The 22,985-nt window shown below is 40.5% G+C and overlaps 1 protein-coding gene across 3 annotated transcripts in view; it reads left to right on the top strand.

The window, feature by feature from the left end:
* Nucleotides 1–3,454: 3,454 nt before the first annotated feature.
* The window catches only part of si:dkey-237i9.1 (SEC14-like protein 1), a 33,384-nt gene continuing 13,853 nt past the window's right edge, over nucleotides 3,455–22,985 (top strand). For all 3 annotated transcript variants that reach the window (XM_061724688.1, XM_061724686.1, XM_061724687.1), the window contains exons 1-4: nucleotides 3,455–3,714; nucleotides 6,094–6,183; nucleotides 21,001–21,150; nucleotides 21,280–21,411. In XM_061724688.1, coding sequence (XP_061580672.1) covers nucleotides 6,121–6,183; nucleotides 21,001–21,150; nucleotides 21,280–21,411 — 345 coding nt within the window. In that variant the 5' untranslated portion in view covers nucleotides 3,455–3,714; nucleotides 6,094–6,120. The remainder of the gene's footprint in view (nucleotides 3,715–6,093; nucleotides 6,184–21,000; nucleotides 21,151–21,279; nucleotides 21,412–22,985) is intronic.

The raw sequence follows: 22,985 nt of genomic DNA, 5'->3' as shown, positions 1-22,985 counted from the left end.
CTTATTTCATAGAAGAGAGGAAGCTGAATCTATAGATGAGGGACAATAATACACCACGTCCCTCTCCTCAGGACAATCACACCTGTTTTTATGTGACAACAAAGACTGTAATCTATTTATGGCAAGTTGGAAAATACTGAGATTCTTCCTAATTCTTTTAACCTTTTGATTATATTATACAATATATGTTACTGCACGCAGGTTTCTGCATGTATATTGCACTGTACAGACAAAACATAAAGATAAATGAATAAAATGTGTCCATGATCATGATCATTACATAAGGGTTCTCTTTTGATAAAGTGAGGATGCCCTCATGGTGATAGTATACAGTTCAAACATCTGTGACCTTTTGAGTGTACAGTATAAAGCGCCACAGCTATTTCACTGCACTAGTGACATATGATATTATATGAATGCGGTGGCTGAGCTGGTTACATAATGAGATTCCAGGTCATCTACATGCATATCTCTCCCGAGACTGTTGGCATCGTCCGAGGCCAAAGAGCTTAATGTCATTAAGGGCTGATAAGTGATGTGCTGCTTGTCCTGAACGGATGTGGGCAGGCGGGGAAGATTTCATGAACGCAGCATAGAGAGAAGCTGGAAAAAACCGGGCTGCTGACGCAGTGACTGGGGGCGGGGCCACGGCTGAATGAATGAATGAATGAATGAATGAATGAATGAATGAATGAATGAATGAATGAATGAATGAATGAATGAATGAATGAATGAATGAATGAATGAAAAAAAATGTATTGGTCACCACCAAGCATGAACACTTAGGTACATGCATACCTATGTGCTTATGGCGTACCTACACATATATCCATACATGTACATGCATGTAAACAAGCACATTACATATCCACATACATAAGTACACTACACATAATTACACTTACATACATGCATGTATCTACAAACATATGTTTTAAAAAGGATTACTTAAGTGTTTATCAAAATAATACTCAATGTACCCATCCTTTTGTTTCTTTTCTTTATGACATCATTCCATTACCCGGGAACAAGTCTGTACTTATCCATCATCATGTCTTTATACCTTTTTTTAAAATTCAACACATTTTTGCTATATTTTAATTCTTCCGATAATGCATTCCATAACTTCACGCCACAGACATAAATGCACCTACTTTTTGCAACTGTATTCCAGATCGGTTGTTTCCAGTTGAATTGGCCTCTGAGGGCATAACCCTCCTCTCTCTCTCTCTCTCTCTCTCTCTCTCTCTCTGAACATGGTTTGTATGTTGGGAGGAAGTAGATTTTTCTGGCTTTAAACATAAGCAAAGCTGTTTTCTGATCTACCAGGTCCATGAATTTGAGGGCTTTTGACTTGATGAATAATAAATTGGTGTGATCATAGAAACCAACATTATTCACGATTCGTATTGCTCTTTTCTGTATTGTGCAAACTGTCTGTAGTGTGGTCTTGCAAGCATTACCCCAGATTTCAACACAGTAAGTCAAGTAAGGTAGAATAAGCGTGCAGTATAGAGTATTCATAGATCTAAAGTTGAAAAAATGTCTGACTTTGCTCAATACTCCGATACTTCTGGAAATTTTTTATCTTACTTGGCTTACCTGTGGTTTCCAACTGAATTTATGGTTTATTATTTTCCCCAAAAAGGTGTTCTCGTATACTCTGTCTAAATCAACTCTTTCTATTCTTAAACCTACCTGAGTTTTTAAATGTGTTTTACGGTTTCCAAAAATCATACATTTGGTTTTATTTAAATTCAAAGATAATTTGTTGACATCACACCACATTTTCAGTTTGCCTAGTTCAGCTGTCACCTTCTCCATTAGCAGTACTCGAGTTGTAAAAAAAAATCAGGGGGGATGGTGGATTTTATCATATGGGGACAGATAATTTGTGGTGATTACAAATAATATAATATATTACAAATAATAGCAGTGACCAAAACACCTGCAGAAATACTGCAGGAATGACATAGCAGCAGTTAAATGCAGCCTTCTGTAAGCTTTAAATATCCACTGGGCTTACATCAAATACATCAAAACACAACAATAAAAAACACTTTTCTGAACTTATCAATATGACTCTGTCCTTCACAGGATAAGTAAAATGGATCACTGCAAAAACTCACAATCTTAACAAGAATATGTGTCTTATTTCTAGTTAAAATGTCTCATTTTAGTAAGAAAAATCTCATTACACTTAAAACAAGACTCATCACTGGAAAAAACAACAATTTTCACCTGTTTCAATAGATTTCCCCTTGAAATAAGTAGAAAAATCTGCCAGTGGAGCAAGATTTATTTGCTTGTAATAAGAAGATAAATCTTGTCCCACTGCCAGATTGTCCTACTTATTTCAGGTGAAAATTTACTTTAAACAGGAGAAAATTGTCATATAAGTTATTTTTCTGGTGTTATTTTTCTGGTGATGACTCTAAATGTTGAAATAGCAGTAAAACCACATTTATTGATGAAATGACATAAGGGATGGAAAGGGGGGGTGGCAGTTTTACAGGGGGGATGATTTTGACCGTTTTTATTTCCAGAGGTGTCAAGTAACGAAGTACAAATACTTTGTTACCTTACTTAAGTAGAAATTTTGGTTATTTATTGTTCACTGGAGTAATTATTTTTCAGACGACTTTTTACTTTTACTCCTAACATTTTCACGCAATTATCTGTACTTTTTACTCCTTACATTTTAAAAACAGCCTCGTTACTCTATTTCATTTCGGCCTTTAAATAAAAACTATCCAGTTAAATTGCTCCATCCGGATAGAGTGAATTTGGTTGTGGTTGTTTCAGATGTTCTTGTCCAGTTTTGTTCTTACATCCGTTCCCTCAGATTCCTGCAACTAAACTTGGATGTACATTCCAATAAACATTAGGATAAATGATAACATGCCTCTGAAGTTTGACTTTTTGCACCATTACAATACTTATAGGCAACTAGTCATCATATCTTCTGCTCCCTGAAACACATGTTAATGCTCAATAGTACACATATATGCTTCTTTAATATATTTGCATTCATTTTCAATGGCTTTTGTCCTTAATGGCTTTTTCCCGCCTTACATTACTTTTACTTTTATACTAGTAGTTTTGAAACCAGTACTTTTATACTTTTACTTGAGTGAAAAACTTGAGTTGATACTTCAACTTCTACAGGAGTATTTTTAGACTCTAGTATCTATACTTCTACCTGAGTAATGAATGTGAATACTGAAGACACCTCTGAACTCGAGTACTGTCCATTAGGCTCTGGAAACAATCATCTGAACAGAAGACAGTAGTATCGTCTGCGGCGACCGGGGGCGGGGCCACGGCGACAGGGGGCGGGGTCAAAAAGGAGGCGGAGCCAACGAGCGGGGGCGGAACCACGGCTTCCGACACTCACGCACTGAGAGCAGAGAGACTAGAGCCGCTGTCTCGCTGTGGCAGAGCTGAGGCTGAGGCTGAGCTGAGGCTGATCACAGGGCAGAACTGGGGCTGCACCGAGACGATCTGCTGCTGGATGTGTCAGTTCTCGACGGTGCTCGTCTGCGGAGAGAAGAGTATCTCCTCGGCTGCTCATCCCGCTGTGTTTGCACCGGCAGACAGGGCTAGCTAGTTAGCTGCAGTCAGAGCCGGGGATGGGGAGACTGTCCTGCTGGGGCAGACCAAACTATTAACACAACACCCCGGGACACGCTCATACCGCCTCCCTGCTCGCCGGTGAGTACAATGTGTGAGTCTTGAGTCAGATTGACAGGAAAATTTGCGTTAGATTCGGGGCTGGTGTCAGTAAACAGGACTGTTATTGTGTCGGCTAAAGCTTGATTTATGGTTCCGCGTTAAATCGACGCAGAGTTACGGCGTAGGGTACGCGGCGACGCCGTAGCTTCTGCGTTGGTGTAACGCAGAACCATAAATCAGCCTTAACGATAATAAGCGCCGTCTAACACTGTGACCTAATTACTGGTCCATTCTGGGTGTTATTAACCCATTAAACACGTTTATGTCACACTTTATCATTCTATAATGAACCATCCTTAAAGTGGTGGGATTGTAAGAAGGGCTGCTCTTTATTTTGACTGTCAATAATTGTTTCCCCTGGTGCTTGGAAGCACCTCAAGATTAGCCTATATAATATAAATGTTTGTAAATCAACTTTTAGCCAAATTTGCTTCCCAAACCTAACAAATGTCAAAAGCCACACATCATATTTTGATGGTGTATAATGGGTTGTTATATCGGTTGCCAGTGTAAACCAATAACTGTAGCAGTTGAATTTCAATACAAATATTGGTTTCATTTTCAGCTTTTATTTAGTCTCGCTCTTGTAAAGGTTTATTTTACAGGCGCAGTTTCGCTAAACACGTTTGAACAAAACTGAAGATCCTCATTACACAGATACTTATAGTAGACCAAAATACACGTCAGTAAAAACATTAGTATTCCTGCCCCAAAGCAATGAGAAAAATAATCAGTTTAAACGGGAGGAAAGGAACAGTAAAGAGTCTCAGCTTTCTGTTTTTTTTTTTTTTATAATTTTTTATTTTTCAAAGTGAAGACAAAGACAATAAATAAAAAAGAGACATTACAATAACAATAAAAAATAAATAAAAAAAAGAGGGTGGGGGGAAGGGTTGGTACAGATAAACTTTAAGAATGATGGAGCCTCTAGCGTCAGTTCAGGTCCAGCTCTAAAAGAAGAGTAAGTCAAATAAAATAAGAAGCATGTGACTAACACATCAGGTCATATCATTATCACATTATTCTCAACTGTTGTCTAATGACAGCCCATGGGGCAAATTGGTCATTTTCGTTATCTTTGAGGATTGCGGTTGCCTTTTCCATTGATAATAAGTCCAGAAAGTAATTCAGCCAGTTGTATTTGTCAAAGCAGTTTGGTTTGCAAATCTTCCAGTTCATGAGTATTGACCTCTTTACAGACAGGAAGGCTTAGCTTTCTGAATGGGATGATTTTGAAATTGATCACCAGTCAACACCTACTAAGGTCATTGTTTTCTCTTGGCGTCTGTGAAGTTGCTGACTGATCCTGAATCATGACGGTAATTATTTGAAGTTGTAGTAGTTGTTTAAAGTGTTTAAAGCAGATACTGTGGTGATCTGTTAGCACTGCCTTCTCTTAGCTGGTTAGTATAGTCTGCCTTTCCTGATCCACATTTTTCCCGAGGTGCAAAACAAAACACCACTGGACAAAACAGCCAAACTGAAACAGAATGGAACAAAAAATAGCTCAGAAGAAAAACCTTAAAAGAAAAGATCACAGATAATTCAACAACAAAACACACAGAAAAGTGTTTTCTTTGTTTTGTTGCTGTAAAGTCTGCAGTTTTATTTTCGGTTTGGACGTTTTTTCTTTTGAGTATAGCTGTTTTTTGCACCTCGTAGCCACAGTGCTGATCCCTAGGAAGTCACTCACACCCTTCTTTGCAGACAGACTTGCTCCCACGGCTCAGCCACACACATGTAACAGCATGTTCAGCTGGGCCTTGACAAATCTACTATAAGCTTCATATTGCATACAATTATGTCAAGTTATAAACAAGCAAACAAAACAATCTTGTTTGAGTCTTGCGTGAATGCATGTTGCTACTTATCTTGTAGCATCTAGAACATTCTGTTACAAGCTTTTATATTTTTACCTCTCTGTGAGTGATCAAGCTCGTCCGATATGTTTTTTACATTTCAAAGAATGAGCAGAACCTGTTTGTGTATCATCTATAGAGTGATATGTTGCTTTAACGAGGACGTTAGCTGAGACTGCAGCTGTATTTTGCCAACTTGTATCCTCAGCAGTTTGCAGTGAAAGGCCATCGCAGTGGCACAGTTCTGTAATAATTTAGGCGTGAAATGCTGCATCCATTGATCAGCGAGATTGTCAGTCACGGCTCAGGAGAGTTCCCTGTGCTGCTCATCACTATAAACAACGTTTGGGTTTGGGCAGCTTACCACACACACAAGCAACTGGCTTCATTCCAGTAGTCATCCAGAATAGACATTTACTTAATTGCGTTCTCTAATAAATGCCCATGACTGTTACTTATCCTCTCTGTTTTTATGGATTTTCTGTCCATGTTTGTCCAGGTTGTTGGTGTTACTATAATCCCCACCATGGTGCAGAAGTATCAGTCCCCTGTGCGGGTGTACAAGCATCCCTTTGAGCTGGTGATGGCGGTAAGTGTCTGTACCTGTAGTTTCTGTAAAACTTTCAGTCCGCATGAATTTTGCATGTTGCGAATGCAGACTTATGTAACACTGGTGGGGTATTTGAAAGGTTTTTACTTCATGGCCCGAGATAGCCATCACAGCTGATGTCTGATAAAATGAACTGACTTGAATCACAATTTTAAACTTTATTATGAGTGATTCTCCAAGAAGATACATTTGTACTGATGGTTTATCATTTTGCAACATAGATCACATTATGTTTAATTTAGATTTTGACTCGAACTGAAAAAGGTCTCCAATGTTCATTGATGTTTGGAGCCATTGTGCTGCACATTCATACCCTGTACAAACACCATAGCTGTCCTGTTGTGTCAAACCCAGGTCGTCCTGCAGGCTTGGTGCTAGTAGCACATTTGCATTGTAAAAAATTCAGCACTGAGCAGAGCTTTTAGCTCCCGACTGGCTTCCTGTCTGTTTTGGTGATGTCCTCTTTCTATTTCCTTGTTTTTAAAAGGACCCTTATCTGTCACTTCTTGTGCCACAATGCTCTGTGTTGATTTCCCCTTTTCAGTGTCTCTTCGGCCTTTTTCACTCTTGCATGTTTCTACCAGAGAGCTTTAGGATAAGGGGCTGCTGGATGTAAGAGCAGGGCTCACACCTGTCAAATGGCAGCCTTGAGTGTAGCAGTTGAATGTCTCTTCCTTCTTTAATGTCATAAAAACACTGGGTCCTGTTGATAACCATGAAAGGGTGATTTACTTAGAAATGTTGTGGCCTCAGCTGCTGTTTGACTGTAATATGGTATAAATGCTTACTTTCACAGTCATCATGATTTGTACAACCGTCAATTTTTGCCAAAAAATGTAATCAGACGAGTTATATATTTCCTGTCTTTTTGTGCTGGTTAATTTATTTATAAAGTAGCGTTCTTATGAGTTTTTTTTTTTTTGTTTTGTTTTACACGAGGTTCCAGACAGGTGCTATTTTCTTTAAGTGGAAATCAGCTTTCAATGCCGGCAAGAGGGAGGATACACAGTCTAAATCTCCTTAGCACAGCCTGGATTGAACACTGGGAGAACAGATGGCTATAAATAGATGGCGACTTTCTACACCTAGTTCTGCACATGCTGCCTGGCGGTACAAATGTTAATAATAGCAGGGCACACTTACATGATTTGTAAGCAGGAGATGACCCACCTTGTGGGCTTATTGTTGATAGAATAGGCTCACACCTGGAGAACCCCGGGTGTTTTTAAACTAGGGCAGCCACACATCAGGTGGATACGTGTCATAGTGGCAAAGACCTGCAGGGTTGTCGCCTGGAGCTAATTTCTAGGTTTGTGCATTGTTAGTTAGTAGATTCTTTTGCTTTGTTGTTACTTTTTTCTGCAGTGAGTGTATTTTGCCGACACTGCAGAGCAGGCATAATGGTGCGTCACAACACTTGCTGGCTGTTTTTTATTAAAAACCCAGTGAAACATGTCCCCTCTCACTTCCTCTGCAGCTGTTCTGTTGCCATTGCAGCATCGCAGTGTAGAAACATCCCCAGTTCGTGGAACACAATCCCATGATGCCTTGCAGCTTCACCATGTTGGGATTACTTCTTTTTTTTTAGGACGGTCTATATACTTTGCAAACATTTTGAGTATGTAGGGCAATTGCAGATAATACATGCATTACTCTGTTGGCCCCAAGCTTTGTTTAACCTTGTAATTCCTGACTGAGTTCCAACTATAAAATGCATCTGGAACATGACATCTCACTTGTAAATTACATTTTGTAAGCTCTCCGCTCATGGATTTGAAAATGAAATCAAGGATCAAATCCAGGGTTCTGTATTGTCCTGAGTAAGCCGTCCTTTAGATTGAATGCAGCCATTGCTTATTCGGCCCCGAGGAGCCTCTCTAGTCACTGACAGGTGCTGTCAAAGTTTCTTAACCCCTGGTTTGTACTGCTGTGGTTTGGGTGTACTGTTGCATAAGTGCGGCTTATATCTCAGATGCCCTTCAGATGTATTTGTACCACAGCAGTTACTGTTTCCTGCTTGACTGTTGTGTTCTTAACACTGTAGGCCTTTAGGTGGATTTGGCCCTCAAAACCTGGCACGTGAAAGTCCAGTCCAGACTTTATGATTTACTCCATCTATTATTATATATGTTTCAAAAACAGATATTTTCTACCAACAATCTGATTGTCAGCTTTGGGTTTGTTGTGGTTTATTTGCACATGTTGCCACTTTAGAGGTAGTTGTCATGGACTTTCTGGGTGTTTGCGCGCTACTGCATCATTTTAATGACTCTGTTCATCGCTGCAAGCACCGTAATGTTCACGTTTGCAAGCAGAACAAGTTGGTTCAGCACGTGACTCTACTTCATGTGTTTGTCAAACTGGCCCGATATCAAAACGCCACTGGATATCTTTCAGCATTTTAAATGTGTTTTGTTCTGTTTTAAGCTTTGTGAAGCAGTGACACCAACCCAGTGATTACAATACTTGACATGTAATTGAACATTTGCTTGTAAGATGTTAATGATGTTCCTCCTGAAAGTTTGTCCTAGATCAGTGGTTCCTAAACTTTTTCAGTTGGGGTCCCCTTTGGTTTATAAGGAATTTTTGCATCCCCACATTACCAGGACAGAGTGAGCTGCCCTGAGCTAAATTAGCGTATTATCTGAGCTACTTAACACTTTCTTGATGCTTTAAAAAAAAGAAAAAAAAATTTTTTTTGCATGCTTAGCTTCTCTTCATTTTGTTAGGTCCACTCTCATCAGGTTTGTTTACATAAGACGCAGGGAGAGGTGGAGGCGGGCCCCCCTGTGAGAGTTCTCCACCACCGACTACTGTCATCGCAAATCGTCCTTTGAATGGCAAAAGTTGGTCGGCCCTCGGGGGGCCCCCGTCTGCCCTGGGCCCCCAAGCATTTGCCCGGTATGCCAGTTGGCACGCGGCGCCTGATTATGCTAGCTGTGTCCAAGCATCTACTTTTTTTATTCATTCTTCCACTTTGGGAACCACTGTCCTTGATGAAAAACACACCAGTAAAACACAATAGGGACTAACTGATTGCTTAAAAGGATACTGGAGTAGAGCAGCTCATTTTTAATCTGTTGCTACCTTTTATAGTTTGACAGTAACAATTGTCAAAATATAATTTACTGTGTATAAACTTGCATAAACCCTCCTACATTTCAGTAGAACAAGAACCAGTTGGTTACCCTTTTTTTGTTATTTAATAGCTGCATTTCTTGTTGAACAGAAGTTAAGAGTGTTTCGAGTGTTCTGTTTTCAATGAATTAGGGGTAAAACAAAAGTTAGGAAATGAATCAGCTGTTCTTCTTTTGATAATATCCCTGGACTATCCGTCGTTCCTGCGCCGCATCTCAATAACAGGAAATGTAGTCAATGCTGTTGCAGCCATTATCGCAGTCGTTCAGTCTCCGAGCATCTAAGTCGGTCCTCGGGGGAGTCGCTGTGGAATGTCAAAAGCCCTAAAAAACGCCCCTCTCGTTGATGTTGGAACATGTTTTCTAGGACACATCGACAGAAGAAGGACTTCAGCCACAAGAGGGGAAATAAACACAATAACAGTTGAGTAGTGTACGGCCACTCTCTAAAATCTGCCGGCACAGAGCTTGAACAGCACTTAAGCCTCCAGTCCCTGAAGTTCCAGATTAGGAGGCATTCTGCTGAGAAAGGAAAGCGTGAATCAGATATTTCATCGGAACATTTGGTTCCTTTTTCGTAATCCATGAGGACAAAGAGATTTGGTCCACTTACTGTCCCCGTAGAGTTCCTGCAGGGTAAGGAACGGGATGTGCTGTCGTGTAAAGCCTCCTGGGCTTGTAGGCACCGCCAGCAACGGGGGACATTTCCTTCTTGGTGACTAAATAGTCTTAGTAAGTCGGGGTCACGTAAGGGAATGCTGTGTTTTCATAAGGAAATGTTTTTACGTGACAATAGATGGGCAGGTTTCAGCTGTAAGATGTGCTAGTTGGATATTGAAAAGCTGACTTATAATTACGTCACAGATGACTTTTGAATATGGAGCATAAATGCCACAAGAAGTCAGGGAAAATGTTAGGAAAGCAAGAGCCAGACTTTGCTCGCTACGTATTATTATGCTAAGCTTTGCCTGCAAATACACGCCCTTTGTGAAAGACTAACGGTGTTGTTTGAGTGTGTAACTCAGTTACTCTGGTCTTTGACCCTGATGGCCTTAAAGACCACCAGAGTAGTGAATGTAACATTATAAGACCTGGTCTATTCAGATGAGTCCACATGGACACGGGTTGTAGTGACTTGGGATTTAATTCAGACTTTTTTGTCGTGTTGCGTTTGTGGTTTTGCAATCATGGCCATGTGCTGGTGCCACCTTTTTACTGTTTATCAACACTATTTCATCCCCTTCCAAAGTGTCCCGTACCTAAATGGGTCCTGTAGTTTTTTTCTGTTTTCCTAGGGCTGTTCTCAAAAATTGGCTGCCGAAGCATCTGCCAGCATGGCATGTAAGATGAGCCATCACACTGAATCACAGAGTGATAACGGCACTCGTATATCTCACACTGCAGGAAACATTTTTAAATGTTGGTTTATTTCTACAGGATTTTCCTGCTGCACTGAAAAAAAAAACGACATCCTTGTCATCCTTGACAATTTTTTTTTTTCTAATCTTTTGCTCCATAAACTATTTTAAGCTCCTTGTACCTTCTACAAATCTCTGGTGTAGTATCCTTGGCAACCCTCCCTCAGCGTTGACTCATCACCATGTTTTGTGTTTACTACCATGTCCGTGTTTCTAAAACTGGTCCATCCTGCTGTCCTCCTTCAGCGTCTCGCCTGCCAGCGGTGCTGCCACTGTGATGTTCTCCTCCTACACCCCGACTGTACATCCCTACATCCTGACCCACTTGTATGTCTGTTCTAGGCTTTTGCAGCCCAGTTCTCTGCTACAGGAGCATCCCGGGCTTTAGTCTATTGTTTTAATCCGTGTCTGAGCTGTTGGCTCGTCTGCGACCTGCATCGTTGAATGGACTCTCTTCTAGTGGCGCTACTTATACAAGCAAACCTACAAATTGGGGTTGTTTTAGGACTGGGAACTGGGTCATTTCTTTGTCATTTCCACAGAAAAAGAGAACCGAATAATGCAATGAAGCCTGGCTGTATTTCAGTTTTTACTAGTTATTCAGAATTCTCTCCTCAAGGAAAATGAATATCGGGATGTCGAGTTTGTTTGAGTATTGTTGTCAGATAATTTACTTTATTTATTTCAGTATGCTTTTATCACCAGCTTTTCCCATAATTGTGCCTGTCTGGTCTAATTTAGACTTTTCCATCCATTCCTCTGAATTAGTGTGTCATAGCTTTATTTAGCAGTGTCTAATTCACTTACTACGCTGGATGCTGTTTGCCAAAAAATTAGGAGGAGACGTAGCCTGTCTTGGGGAGAGTAGCTTATCATGCAGTGCACTCGTTCAACCAGCGTTCATTGAGGACTCTGCAGCCAGCACCATGTGACTCCAGCAGCCTATGACAGATTTCTGCAGCTTATTTCATTCACCAAGATGCTCATTCATCCTTTTTTTTACTGCAAGGTCGAGATGCTGCCACAGCAGCCCCCCTCCCTCAGCCTGCATCCCTCCGTGACACACCGATGAACGTATGAGGACATACTGTTACACAACTGACCTTTTTAGCGTGGTTTACACTGCAGTCGCCCAGCAGCGTAGGGGTGGGTCATGACTCAGGTTTCCGTGGCAGCTAAGTGACGTTAGGAGTGCGTGTACATTAGACTGTGGCACTGGCGTATGCTTGCTGTCCCTTTTTGTTTTTTTCTCCTTATATGCAAGGGCTTGCCACATTTTTCCTCACTCACACTGATTTTGTTTCCTCACTTGCACAGATTCTGTGGTAGATGTAGAACGAAAATGGTTCAATTTTGTTCACACAGTCTTTTAGCATTAAGGAGATTCACTGCTGTAATATAAGTTGTCCTTGAAATAATCAAATGTTTCAAGAAACCTGTGCAGCAATCATGTTATACTTTTACTATATTTACAATTGAATATATTTTTTTTTCAGGAAATAATAGAATTATGTTATTGTGGCAGCAATGAAGCACTGAAATGTAAAAAAACCACCCTGTGAGCAGTTGTTTAGTCCATGTTCCATGTAGGATTAGGGTTGAATATGTCCTTAGAAAACCTTCCACACTGAGTCCTCAGAGAGAGGACAGATTTTTCATTTTGCAGAATCAGTGTTTCATTTTTCTTTTAATGAGCTCCCAGACTTAAAAGCTTTACGCGAGAGGGAAAAGCTGAACATTGCTATTTCTCACTGCGATGACATTGTGATGTCCAACAGATGGCCAGTTCCTCGGTGCACACAGAGGCAATCATGCACGTCTAACCTAACACTTAAGTTTAGCACAGCACAACAGATACTTAAGACCTTACATAAACGTAGGTTCTGTCGCTCGGAGGACAAGTTCCCGCCTCCGAGTCGGTGGTTCCAGGCAGTTCTGCCATTACAATGCGCTCAGTAGCAGTGAGCTCACTGGAAGGAGGGAAGTGGGTGGTATGGCATACAGAAACCAAAGCCTCCATTGTTTCATCGGTTCAGTCTGAAGCTTGTTCCCTCTCCTACTTAGAGGTGTGGACATTTCTTGTTTCATAAATAGAGAAGTGTTTGAACCCTTTAACAAAACCTTAATGTTGCACTGATGAAATGGGATGTTTTTCTGACTGTAGTGGAACATTGAAGGTGCACATTAAATATTAAATGTTATGTTCCATTGCCATAAAACCAGATTGATTTATAGATCCCAACACTGGAAATTAGGGAGGTGAAAAATAAGTTACATTAAGTTGCATTCAGAAAGGGGCTGCGGTGTGAAACTAACTTAAGGTGTGAGTTAAATAACTCAGCAATGATTAACTTTGGAGACAAATGTGCTACATATTTTGCAAGTGGATATCTGAGCACCATTTTCTAAACGTACCCAAAAGCAGGTAATAAATGAAATGCATGTTTGTTAAATCAACTGTTCCAACCTCAATGATTATGGTCAGCAGTACAACTACTCATAGCACTAATCATAACCATGGAGGTCTATTTTGTCCCCTAACTTTGAGAGGGATGAGAGAATCCAGGGCTTTCCTCCGAACCGACCTTTTGAAGTGCTCTGAACTGCTAACTGCTGGATTTGATTGGTAGATTTCCTTCATCGGGGGTCCGGGGGGGCTTTGTGGGACTGTTGGCACATGCTTACGTTTCCAGGAACGGTTCTGCAATGGGCACTTTTGTGAACTTCAATACAAATCCCTGCCCTTTGTTTTGGTACTTCCGTCGTACCCCAAAAAAGTCCAAGGTGGTAGACGCTGCTGATTTGGTGCGCTCCAAAATGCACTTCACATCAAAAGCAGAAGTAATGTTGGGAGAGAAAGCAGTAAAAGGGAATGTTATAACTATATTGTGTGACAGAATGCAGTTTTAAATCCCAATATATAACTTAACCACAAATTTGTGGTTAGGTTTTAAAACCTATTTGAAAATGTCCTCTTAGGTTTTTGCATTATATTCATTTTGCCACCTTTAAACTCTATTTTTACCACAGCTGAAGTACAAAAGTGTAAAACCTATTTAACTCTCTCCCAAAAACCAAATAATATAAGGTAACGATTAAACACTTTTGCCAGAGTAGTCCGTGTTTGTTCATGTTCAGAGTTCTTATGTTTGTGCTCAGATTGTAGACGGTGAGTATGAGTTGGTCTGCTGGCTGAACTGCGGTGCTATCAAGTGCACCAGAACACCACTGATCCAATTACAGACGGAGCAAACTACTTCCTCCTGAGTCGTACTTGCCAAGTAGGAACTACAAAGTGAATCTCTTTCTTTAAATATTTAAGCTTTAGTTATTCTAACGTGTGCGTGGCAGCAAATACCATGTTCATCCGTGTTAACAGTGTATCAACCCATGTAACTTGAAGCTGCATCCTTGAGGCGTCATCAGCCCAAAGCTGTTGAACTGGTCGGCCAGGATACGGAGAACGTGGAAGTACTTGATACAGGGATTTTCCACAAGAGCTCTTTTCATTTATTTAAGCTTGTATGAGAGGCTCTTACTACGTATTCTCTGATCGATTTTTTTCAGCCAAACTTGCAGACGCCCTTCAAACCGGCAAAGAAAACATCAGTAAATCACTAAAACTGTTTGACTGATTAAAAAGAATACACAAGAAAAATACATGCATGTTGCCTAAAGAAAAAGTTGCATGGGTGTATTTTATCTTTGGCTAGTATGTCCATGTAATAATGTAACAAAAGCAGACCCAGCCCGAATATCAACACAGTAGGAGAAGAAGAACAACAAAGAACTAACAGGAATAAAGCCAACGCTAAAGTGCATGTGGCGCCACCTAGCATCGCTGAGTCGAACGCACCTCACTCGATAATCGATTGTTTTCTCCAGCATGTTTACTTGGATATCTGGGAAACTCCAGTTTAATCCGTAGCTATAGTTGCCAATAACTTGATTTAGATGTGCATGTAACCGCAGTGACTGTGCTGCAAGAGCCAGGGTTGGGAAACGCTGCTCTATAGGCGGCAAACCAGTACCACTCTTAGGCAAGGAGGGATTTTGACACTTAACTAACTTTATTTACACAATTTCCCTTTTCGTCTTGGCCTTAACGGGACATATAGGAGACCTGAGGTTGAAATAATATTTTAGCCCCTTGAACAAAATGTGCCCAGCCATTGAGGTTCTGGCTGGTTCTGGTTGAGCGTCTGGTCATTGTCCTTCAGCAGTCCCAATACTAACTGGGGCTCAGTAACAGCTGGAAGTGAATCTCTTATCTGCTGTTCCTCAGCCTCTGATGGTCCACAGGACAGCATCTTCTTTCCAAGCAACATTAAACGTGACCCTACCGGTCAAATCACTTACTTGTCTGCAAAGGGCAAACGGTTCCCACCAGGTTTCATGTATGAATATATAAAATACATGCCAGATGTTTGATTTTAGCCCCCGTAATGACGTCCGAATGGATCAAACCTAGAAGTGCCTGGGGTTGTGGGTGGGACCTGTTAATGATTATTGTCACCTAACATCTAGCTGATGTCACCGTCCTGGCAAAGGCTTTCTATGCTTCTTGCGTCAAAGGAATGATGATTACTGTGGAATATGAATTTGGTGCAAATGTCCAAGAGCAACTTCAGAGGAGCAAGAAAATGCAGCAGTTTGCTGATATTAAACACATTGTTAAACACATGACTATTGGTTTTGTGTGAAATGTTAATGCTGTGCACAATATTTCCTGGTGTTGTTTTTGTGTTGTGTTGTCATGACTGAATACACTTTATTCATTCATTCACTCATTCATTCATTCATTCATTGAACACTAGGTGTCTTTATTGGTGTCATAGCATTTGAGATCCTAGAAAATAAAAAAATCCCAGGACGATTGTTCTCTTTGGGAGCTCATTTATTACTGCATGGCATGTATGCAGCTCATTCAAATGTCTTTGGTACAACATTAAGATGCTCCGTTTGACTGCAATCAGACACATTTATGAATAGAACGAGTGATTTATGACCAATTAGTTCTACTTTTGATTTTTCCAGACGCGGTGCAGCCAGACTCAACTGCTACTTTCCAGGATCTGTGAACTGTGTTAGCTAGACATTATCTCTCAGCTGTCCTTTTCAAGTATCTTAAAAGCGTCGCCGCCCTAAATGCTTCCATTTTCCCACCCAGCTGATTAAAATAGCCAAGTCTGACCTATGGATAACTCTTGTCTCTGTTATGCAACCATTTTCATAAGCTTGAGAGATGCCTCTGCTTCAAAGGAGTCTGAAAGCGGTCTCGGGTCAGTGTCGACATGTAAGGTTATTGCCACAGCCATCACAGGTTGACGCAAGTCTCATTTGTAGGGCTCCCTAGATGAACAAACGGCCTTTCCTAATAAGGTGTCATATAAATATATATTTCTCTTCTGAATCCTTCTTTAGTCTGATAGCCGGAGCAGATTACTGATCTTGAGGAAAACTGCATACCCCTCAGTTTTGCAGACAATTTGTCCTTGGCTACAGAAGTATTTGTAAAAGCTGATGGGCCAAAACATTCACCTTTTAGGGACATATTTGATATGACACTGCATCTGGTGCATAAAGTGTTTTATTTTTTTTATTGTTTTAAATTAGTGATGGACTTTACTATCCAAGAGCAGTGATGAGCATCTGAAAACGTGGGTAGAGGGATGTTTATGTCTGGCCCTTTTGCATATATTAATGTGAGATTTCATTTTCAGAAGAAAAATGTGTAGAGGTCATTATTGAAATAAATCCATTCAGAGAGATTATACAAGGCTTTGCACTTGCACTTTAATGCTTATTACAGCTTTATTTATTGCCAAAAAATGTCTTAAATTCTGCAGTGGAAAGCAGATGTTTTGGTTTATATCCCCAAATGATCAACACAAGAAAAGTCCATGAAAGCAGATTTATTTGTTCCGAGTTAGAGCTTGAACCTCGTGTAATTTCTTAACTTGTTCTTTCCTTTACTTAAGTTATTGTTCATTGAAACAACATCAAGATGGATAATGCCTCGGGTGCCTGCCAGCATTTCTTGTTGTCTTATTTCATACCAGGAAGTACCGGTACAAGTTTACATGCACCTTTTTATAGCCTTAAAGTGTGTTGTTTCTTTTGGAAGTCATCAATTTCCTGAATCTCCCTTCCTGAGTAAAAGTCGTGTTATTTCCCGTACTCCTGACTCCTGACCTCGGCCACTTCTTTCTGAAGGGGAATCCATTTTGTGTGTTTGTTGGAGGAACTTCTTTTTTTCTCTGCTGCTTTCATTTGCCTCTGGAAAGCACGCCACATTTCTAAACAAATTCCAGGAGCTTTTACTCATGGCTTGGCCTTTTGAGGTTTATATAACATACCATCTCCGTGGCAACCAGAGGACTGTTGGTTTTTTTTTCTTGCAGTTTTTCTTACACTGGCCGTTTAACTAACCTGGAATCCTGAACATATTTAATTTTGATAGGTTTTTTCCTTCTGTCATGTGAATGCTGAGGCAATCCACATAAAACTGTTCAGTATGTCTTTGGGATCAGTTAAAATAATCCTGAAAGTGGATGGCACGTGCCCTTAATATGTGCTCAGAGGAGTGGATGAACTTGTTTGTTGTGTGTTTTTACTCCTACTTGGCAAACACTTCATGAAATGATTTGAAGGAGGTTTTTCCATGTTAACAGAGATACATGAATTTAAGATCCTGTTAGAGCTGAGCTGGTATATCCTGCATAATTGCTTTTGTTCAGGGTCATTGAGTTGATGCATCTTCAAATGGCCAATGTCAATAAAAAAACAAAGTAGTTTGTCACTTTCATAAGAGTTTTAACCAAAACAGTTTACCGCATAATAAAACCTTTTTAATACTAATAATTAATTCAGTCTAATCAGATCGGACAGCATTTGGTCTGTATGTTATTGGAAAGGCAGCCTTTCTGTTTTTAATAGTTAAAAAAGGGAACTAAAGGTTGTTTAAAGCTGTTTAGGGTGTTTTGCCCCACATTTGTTGTGGTTTACTGGCTGTTGAGAAGTTTTTAATGGGTGAAACTGGAAGTGGGTCCGTGCTGTTGTGCTGACGACAGGACAAAGCCACACAGCCACTGTTCCAGAGCAGCGGGGCTGAAACACAGAGCTCAGCATTCACCCGGCCAGGGGACAGTGGGCAGTGAGTGGATCTGCAGCCCTGCTGGTGGCGTGCCAGGAATGGCTGAACACTTCTGCCCGCTTTCACACAAAACAACTGCTTATTTTGCTCCATGATAAATGCTCTGTAGTCAGTGTTTCACTTTGTGGAAATTGAATGGAAAATCCTTTTCTTTGGATTTTTTTTTTTTTCCCAATAACTCCAGAAGTTAAAATGTTTTGCTTTGACACTGATATGCAAAGGGATCGGTTGTTACAATATAAAGCAATAAACTTTCTGCTCAGCTTTGTCTTATTGAAGACTGGTCACATTGGACACCTATGCTCTTTCATGAGTTTCAGAGAAACTTAAACTTAGTATAAAGGTTCTTTTAGTTTTTACAGAACAAAGCGTCTTTGTCCAGCTGAGACCAACTGATCATAGCAGTCTTGTGAGCAGCATTTGGTGTCTCAGTTGATGTTTTCCTCACATAAAACACATTTTCAAGCGCACTGCAAATTTGCACAGAATGAGGATTAAGCATATACAGGGAAAGAGGACTTTACCTGTTGTAAATAAGTCCAGGTTTCATTTTTTTGTTTTTATTCTGACATAAATGATACAGAAAACGCATCATATCTGAAATCATTTGTATGTGGATGACGCAAGATATTTCAACTGTGTATACAGGCATCATACAGTATGTTTGTAGATGTGAAACACCACCCCCTCTGCATTGTCTTTCCACTGGACTTCTCCCTTTATGCCGTGTACGCCATGTACTACTCCCTTTTACACAAGTGGCCCTTATTTGCCAGCGTTACAAACAGGAAGGGGGGTGGAGGCAGGGATGATGCTCACCAAGGATCACAGTCTGGACCTGGACCTGGATCAGCCCCAATGAGGAGTCCAGGCTTCTGTGTATGAGGTTCCTGTCAGCCAGCTGATCTCTGCAGCAGCCTGGACCTTCTTTTGATGGATGTCATAGTCTGACGCAGATGGTGCTGCTGCTGCTACACAAGTTACATAAAGCTGCCGTAGAAGTTGTAGGGCTGGGGATCGATTCAAATGTCAAGAATCGATTCAATTCCGATTCTTAAAATTCAGAATCGATTATCAAGATTTGATTTGATTCCGATATTGATTTGGTTAGTGTTATTAAAACTGTTTTTTGAGCTGTTGCATGAATTATATGACTGTAGTTATGCAAAATATTAATACTAGTATTATATTGAGATTCAACAGCAAGTATTGCAGCTAATGATGCTGTAAGGACCAATCAGCTCCCAGAATGCTGATAGAACTGAAACAGAAACATCTTGTGGGTCAGAATTACCAAACAGATCCAGGGAGGAAACAGAGACAATGAAATCGGTTTTATTTTTTCCCATTTTCCGTTTTTATTTGTTCCATTTTCAAGTTATTTTGGTTTTTAATTTTTGAGAATTTGGTTTTTATAACCTAACACTTTAATGTTTTCATACCTTTAAACATATTTAAAGGCAAAAACATGGCACCAGTTATTCTCGTGTCCAACAAAACATTCCTTTTTTGAGGATGAACAAAAAAATTACCAAAAGTTGTAATAATGAAAAAAAAATACATAAATACATTTTAAAAAAATCGATCTTTAGACATATGAATCGATTTTTAGGAATTAATATGAGAATCGATTTAGAATTGGGAAATCGATTTTTTCAACACAGGCCTAAGAAGTTGCACGTTTTAGTTGCTGTGGACTGTGGACAAGCTACAGCAGGCAGTCATTTCCTCAGTGTTGGATGTTGCAATACCAAAGTCATTTCCAGATTATTAAAGAGATTCTTGTTTCTCGCCATCAACTATGAACTTGAATTCATTTATGAAGCAGTCCATTGTCCACCTCTCTAGCTGGTTGGAACTCGGTGCTGTGATTGACGAAGGCCAGTACCAGCTCAAATAATCAGCTTAGCACATTTTAATTTAGTCTCGTCTCTGCTCTAGACTTAGTTTTGAACCCAGCGCTATCAGATCAGCGCTGGCTGAGGGATGCATGATGGAACATGCAGATACGGCTGCTGTCGCCGCACAATGTTCTAGCAAGGCCCTGTTGCACAACAGCTAGATGACCCTGGCCAAACCGCTTAGTTTGTCTTTGTTTGGGATTTATGAGGACACATACTTTAAAGACTCAAGTGTTGCTATTATGTACAGAGCCTTTTGTTGTAAAGCAATAAAGTTCTTATGCTGAGTCTGCACTGGCGTGGCTCAAGTGAAAAGGTTAAATCAGTTCGGAGCTGAAGGGGCTTTTGTCCAGCCCTCTCATTTCTTTGTGGAGCAATCATTTTCTGTGCCCACTTATTCAAATTCCTGTCCTCCTTGGTGTTGGTGTTTGGATTCTGTGTTCTAATAGGTATTACGTAAGCCAGTAATACAAAACCTGCCATTCCACATATTTGCCCTTTTTAAGTAATTAACGGCTCAAACATCAGCAGCTTTTCTTTTTACAGATCTTTTCTTCAAATGCTCCTCTTTTTGAAAAAACTAACATCATTGATCAATGAGGGATGATATAAATAAGCTCCTCCTGTAACTTAAAGAGCATATGCTGCCTTAACGAGTTTGTGTAGGTAAATATAGCCTCCAAAGATCGTCTTCCAACCAGAGGACTTGATCCGTAGTTCCTGTACATCTCAAAATGTCCCTGGACAAGACACTTCGTCCTCCCTGCATGGCCACACCATGTTCATACGGAAATCTTTCTTCTTTTCCGAGTCCGTGTGTGTGAATGAGAAGCATTTAAAGCTCTTTCTACAACAGTAAAGTTATAAAATGTGCTGTATAACTTTACAATCACAACGATTAACTCGTATAACAATGGGAGATGGCGGTAAAATTAGAAGAAAAGGAGGGAAGGGCATGAGGAGCCAGTTTAAATACTAACAAATTGTGCAAGTTTAAAGTGCCCAGTGCAACAGTAGCAGTTAGGTAGCTGTAAACCTGTCATTCCTTCAGTGAGACGAAGACAATTACTAATAACCTCTTGTTCTTTTTTTCTTTCTCTGGAGTGAAAGTTGAAACCTACAATTTTCTCCGCCGCAGAAATACTACTTTGCACACTATAATTCCGTTGTTGTTGTCTCGCCAGGCATATGAACGCCGCTTCCCCACCTGCCACCTCATCCCCATGTTTGTGGCCAGTGATGTGGTGGAGGAGGAGACCAGCGAGGACGGCTCCGTCAACAGGATCGAGCGGCGCTGCGCCCTGGACGTGGACGCGCCGCGACTCCTCAAAAGGGTAGGTTGGACCTCGAGTCCTGAGCAAACATCCATCACAGCCATGATGCTTTTGGTAATTACAGCTTTCCCACACTTGTTATCGTAGGCTGTGAGAATAACACGAGGTGTTTTTTTCTGTGGTTTACAGATTGCAGGTGTAGACTACGTCTACTTCATCCAGAAAAACACACTGAACCGACAGGAGAGGACTCTGCACATCGAGTCCCACAATGAGACCTTTTCCAACAGAGTCATCATCCACGAGACCTGCTGCTATTCGGTCAGTAGCTCTCGCTCCGCATTGTCATCCAAACACACTGGTTAGAGTAGAGAGAAAAGTGCGACCCTGGTCCCTGCTGTTTTTAACATTCTTTACACTTATCACAGAAAGAGATCGAGTAAACCCGGACGTGTTGCGTGATGACATTAATCTGCTGCTGAAGGCCATTCTGATGCTATCAAGCACATTTGAATGTTTATGCTCCTTTAATACAGTACGTCCCTGCAGAGAAAGCCTGTTCAAATACTGCTCTAAAACCAGTTTGTCCTCATTTTTCCCACTGCTGCATTTCACATGCTTAACTCTCATGGATCTGCGCTGTGACTAAATGAGGTCAAGAACATTGCATTTGCCTCCAACCGGGGGGAGTGCTAAATTTAGTCACAGGGCTGTGAAGAGGTTCTTGCTGCGTACTTTGGGGATGCTGTGCCTCTGTAACCGGGATGGGCGGCTCGGTTAGAGAGTATTACAGTATTAAAGTTGTCATGGTTAACGAAGCTACCAGCTTTTACCTTCAGGATGGATTTGCGTCTTGGCTCCCAAAGAAAATTATTATAATAATATTATTAGGGTTGTCCCGATCAGGATTTTTTTAGCTCCCGACCCGATCCCGATCACTTGAGTTGTAGTATCTGCCGATCCCGATTTTTCCCGATCCAATCACTTTTTTTGGCAATGAAATATAAAAGTAGAAAAAAAAAGAGGACTAAAACTAAATTATCCCAAGTTTCCTTTATTGTCCATTGGAGAACAACATGGACATATATTTCAACAAAGTTTATCAGCTCTGGTGCCACAAAATGTAAAAACATGAAATTGTAAACTAAAACAAAAAGTGCAGAATAGTGCAATAACAAAAATAAACAAATTTAACTTCAAAAGAGGTAGTTGAATGACATCCAGTCAAACTCACAAACACAAGAAAATTAAAATACTTTTTGGCTTAACCTTAGTGCAACATTCTGAATGGCAGCAGCTTAATGCAACATGAACAGATATATAATTTCACAATTCAAACATGTAAACCATGTTAGTTTTGCTTACTTCGTCTCTTCCGGCCGGTGGCCGAAGTGACGTTAAATGCAACGATATATAAAACGATTTAATATATATTAAAAACATTAATAACTAGGTATGTCCCGATACTTTTTTGGCCGATACCGATGTTTTGAAAATGCCGTGATCGGGCCCGATCGATTGGGACAACACTAAATATTATGAATATATATATTTTTAAAGCCCTCAACGGCCTTGCCCCACCCTATTTATCTGAGCTTTTAACGGTAGGTGAGCATGGCAGGGCGCTGAGATCCTCAAACCGACTGTTGTTGGAAGTGCCCAGGTCAAAGTTCAAGCGCTGGGGTGACCGAGCCTTTTCAGTTTCCCCCCCCGGCTCTGGAACAAGCTCCCCTGCAACTTACGCACTATCTCTGACCTTAAAACCTATTTATTTAGAATGGCCTTTAATACCCAGTAGCGTGGTGACACTTTTTACTCTTTTTCTTTTATTCTATTTATTCTATTTAGTATTATGATTGTATGTTGTATTTCTGTATGTTTTATTCTGTAAAGCA

This window comes from Cololabis saira, chromosome 1 (genome assembly GCF_033807715.1).
Source record: "Cololabis saira isolate AMF1-May2022 chromosome 1, fColSai1.1, whole genome shotgun sequence".
NCBI lineage: Eukaryota > Metazoa > Chordata > Actinopteri > Beloniformes > Belonidae > Cololabis > Cololabis saira.
The sequence above is the reverse complement of the archived record's forward strand: the minus strand, read 5'-3'. Positions and strand labels throughout refer to the sequence as shown.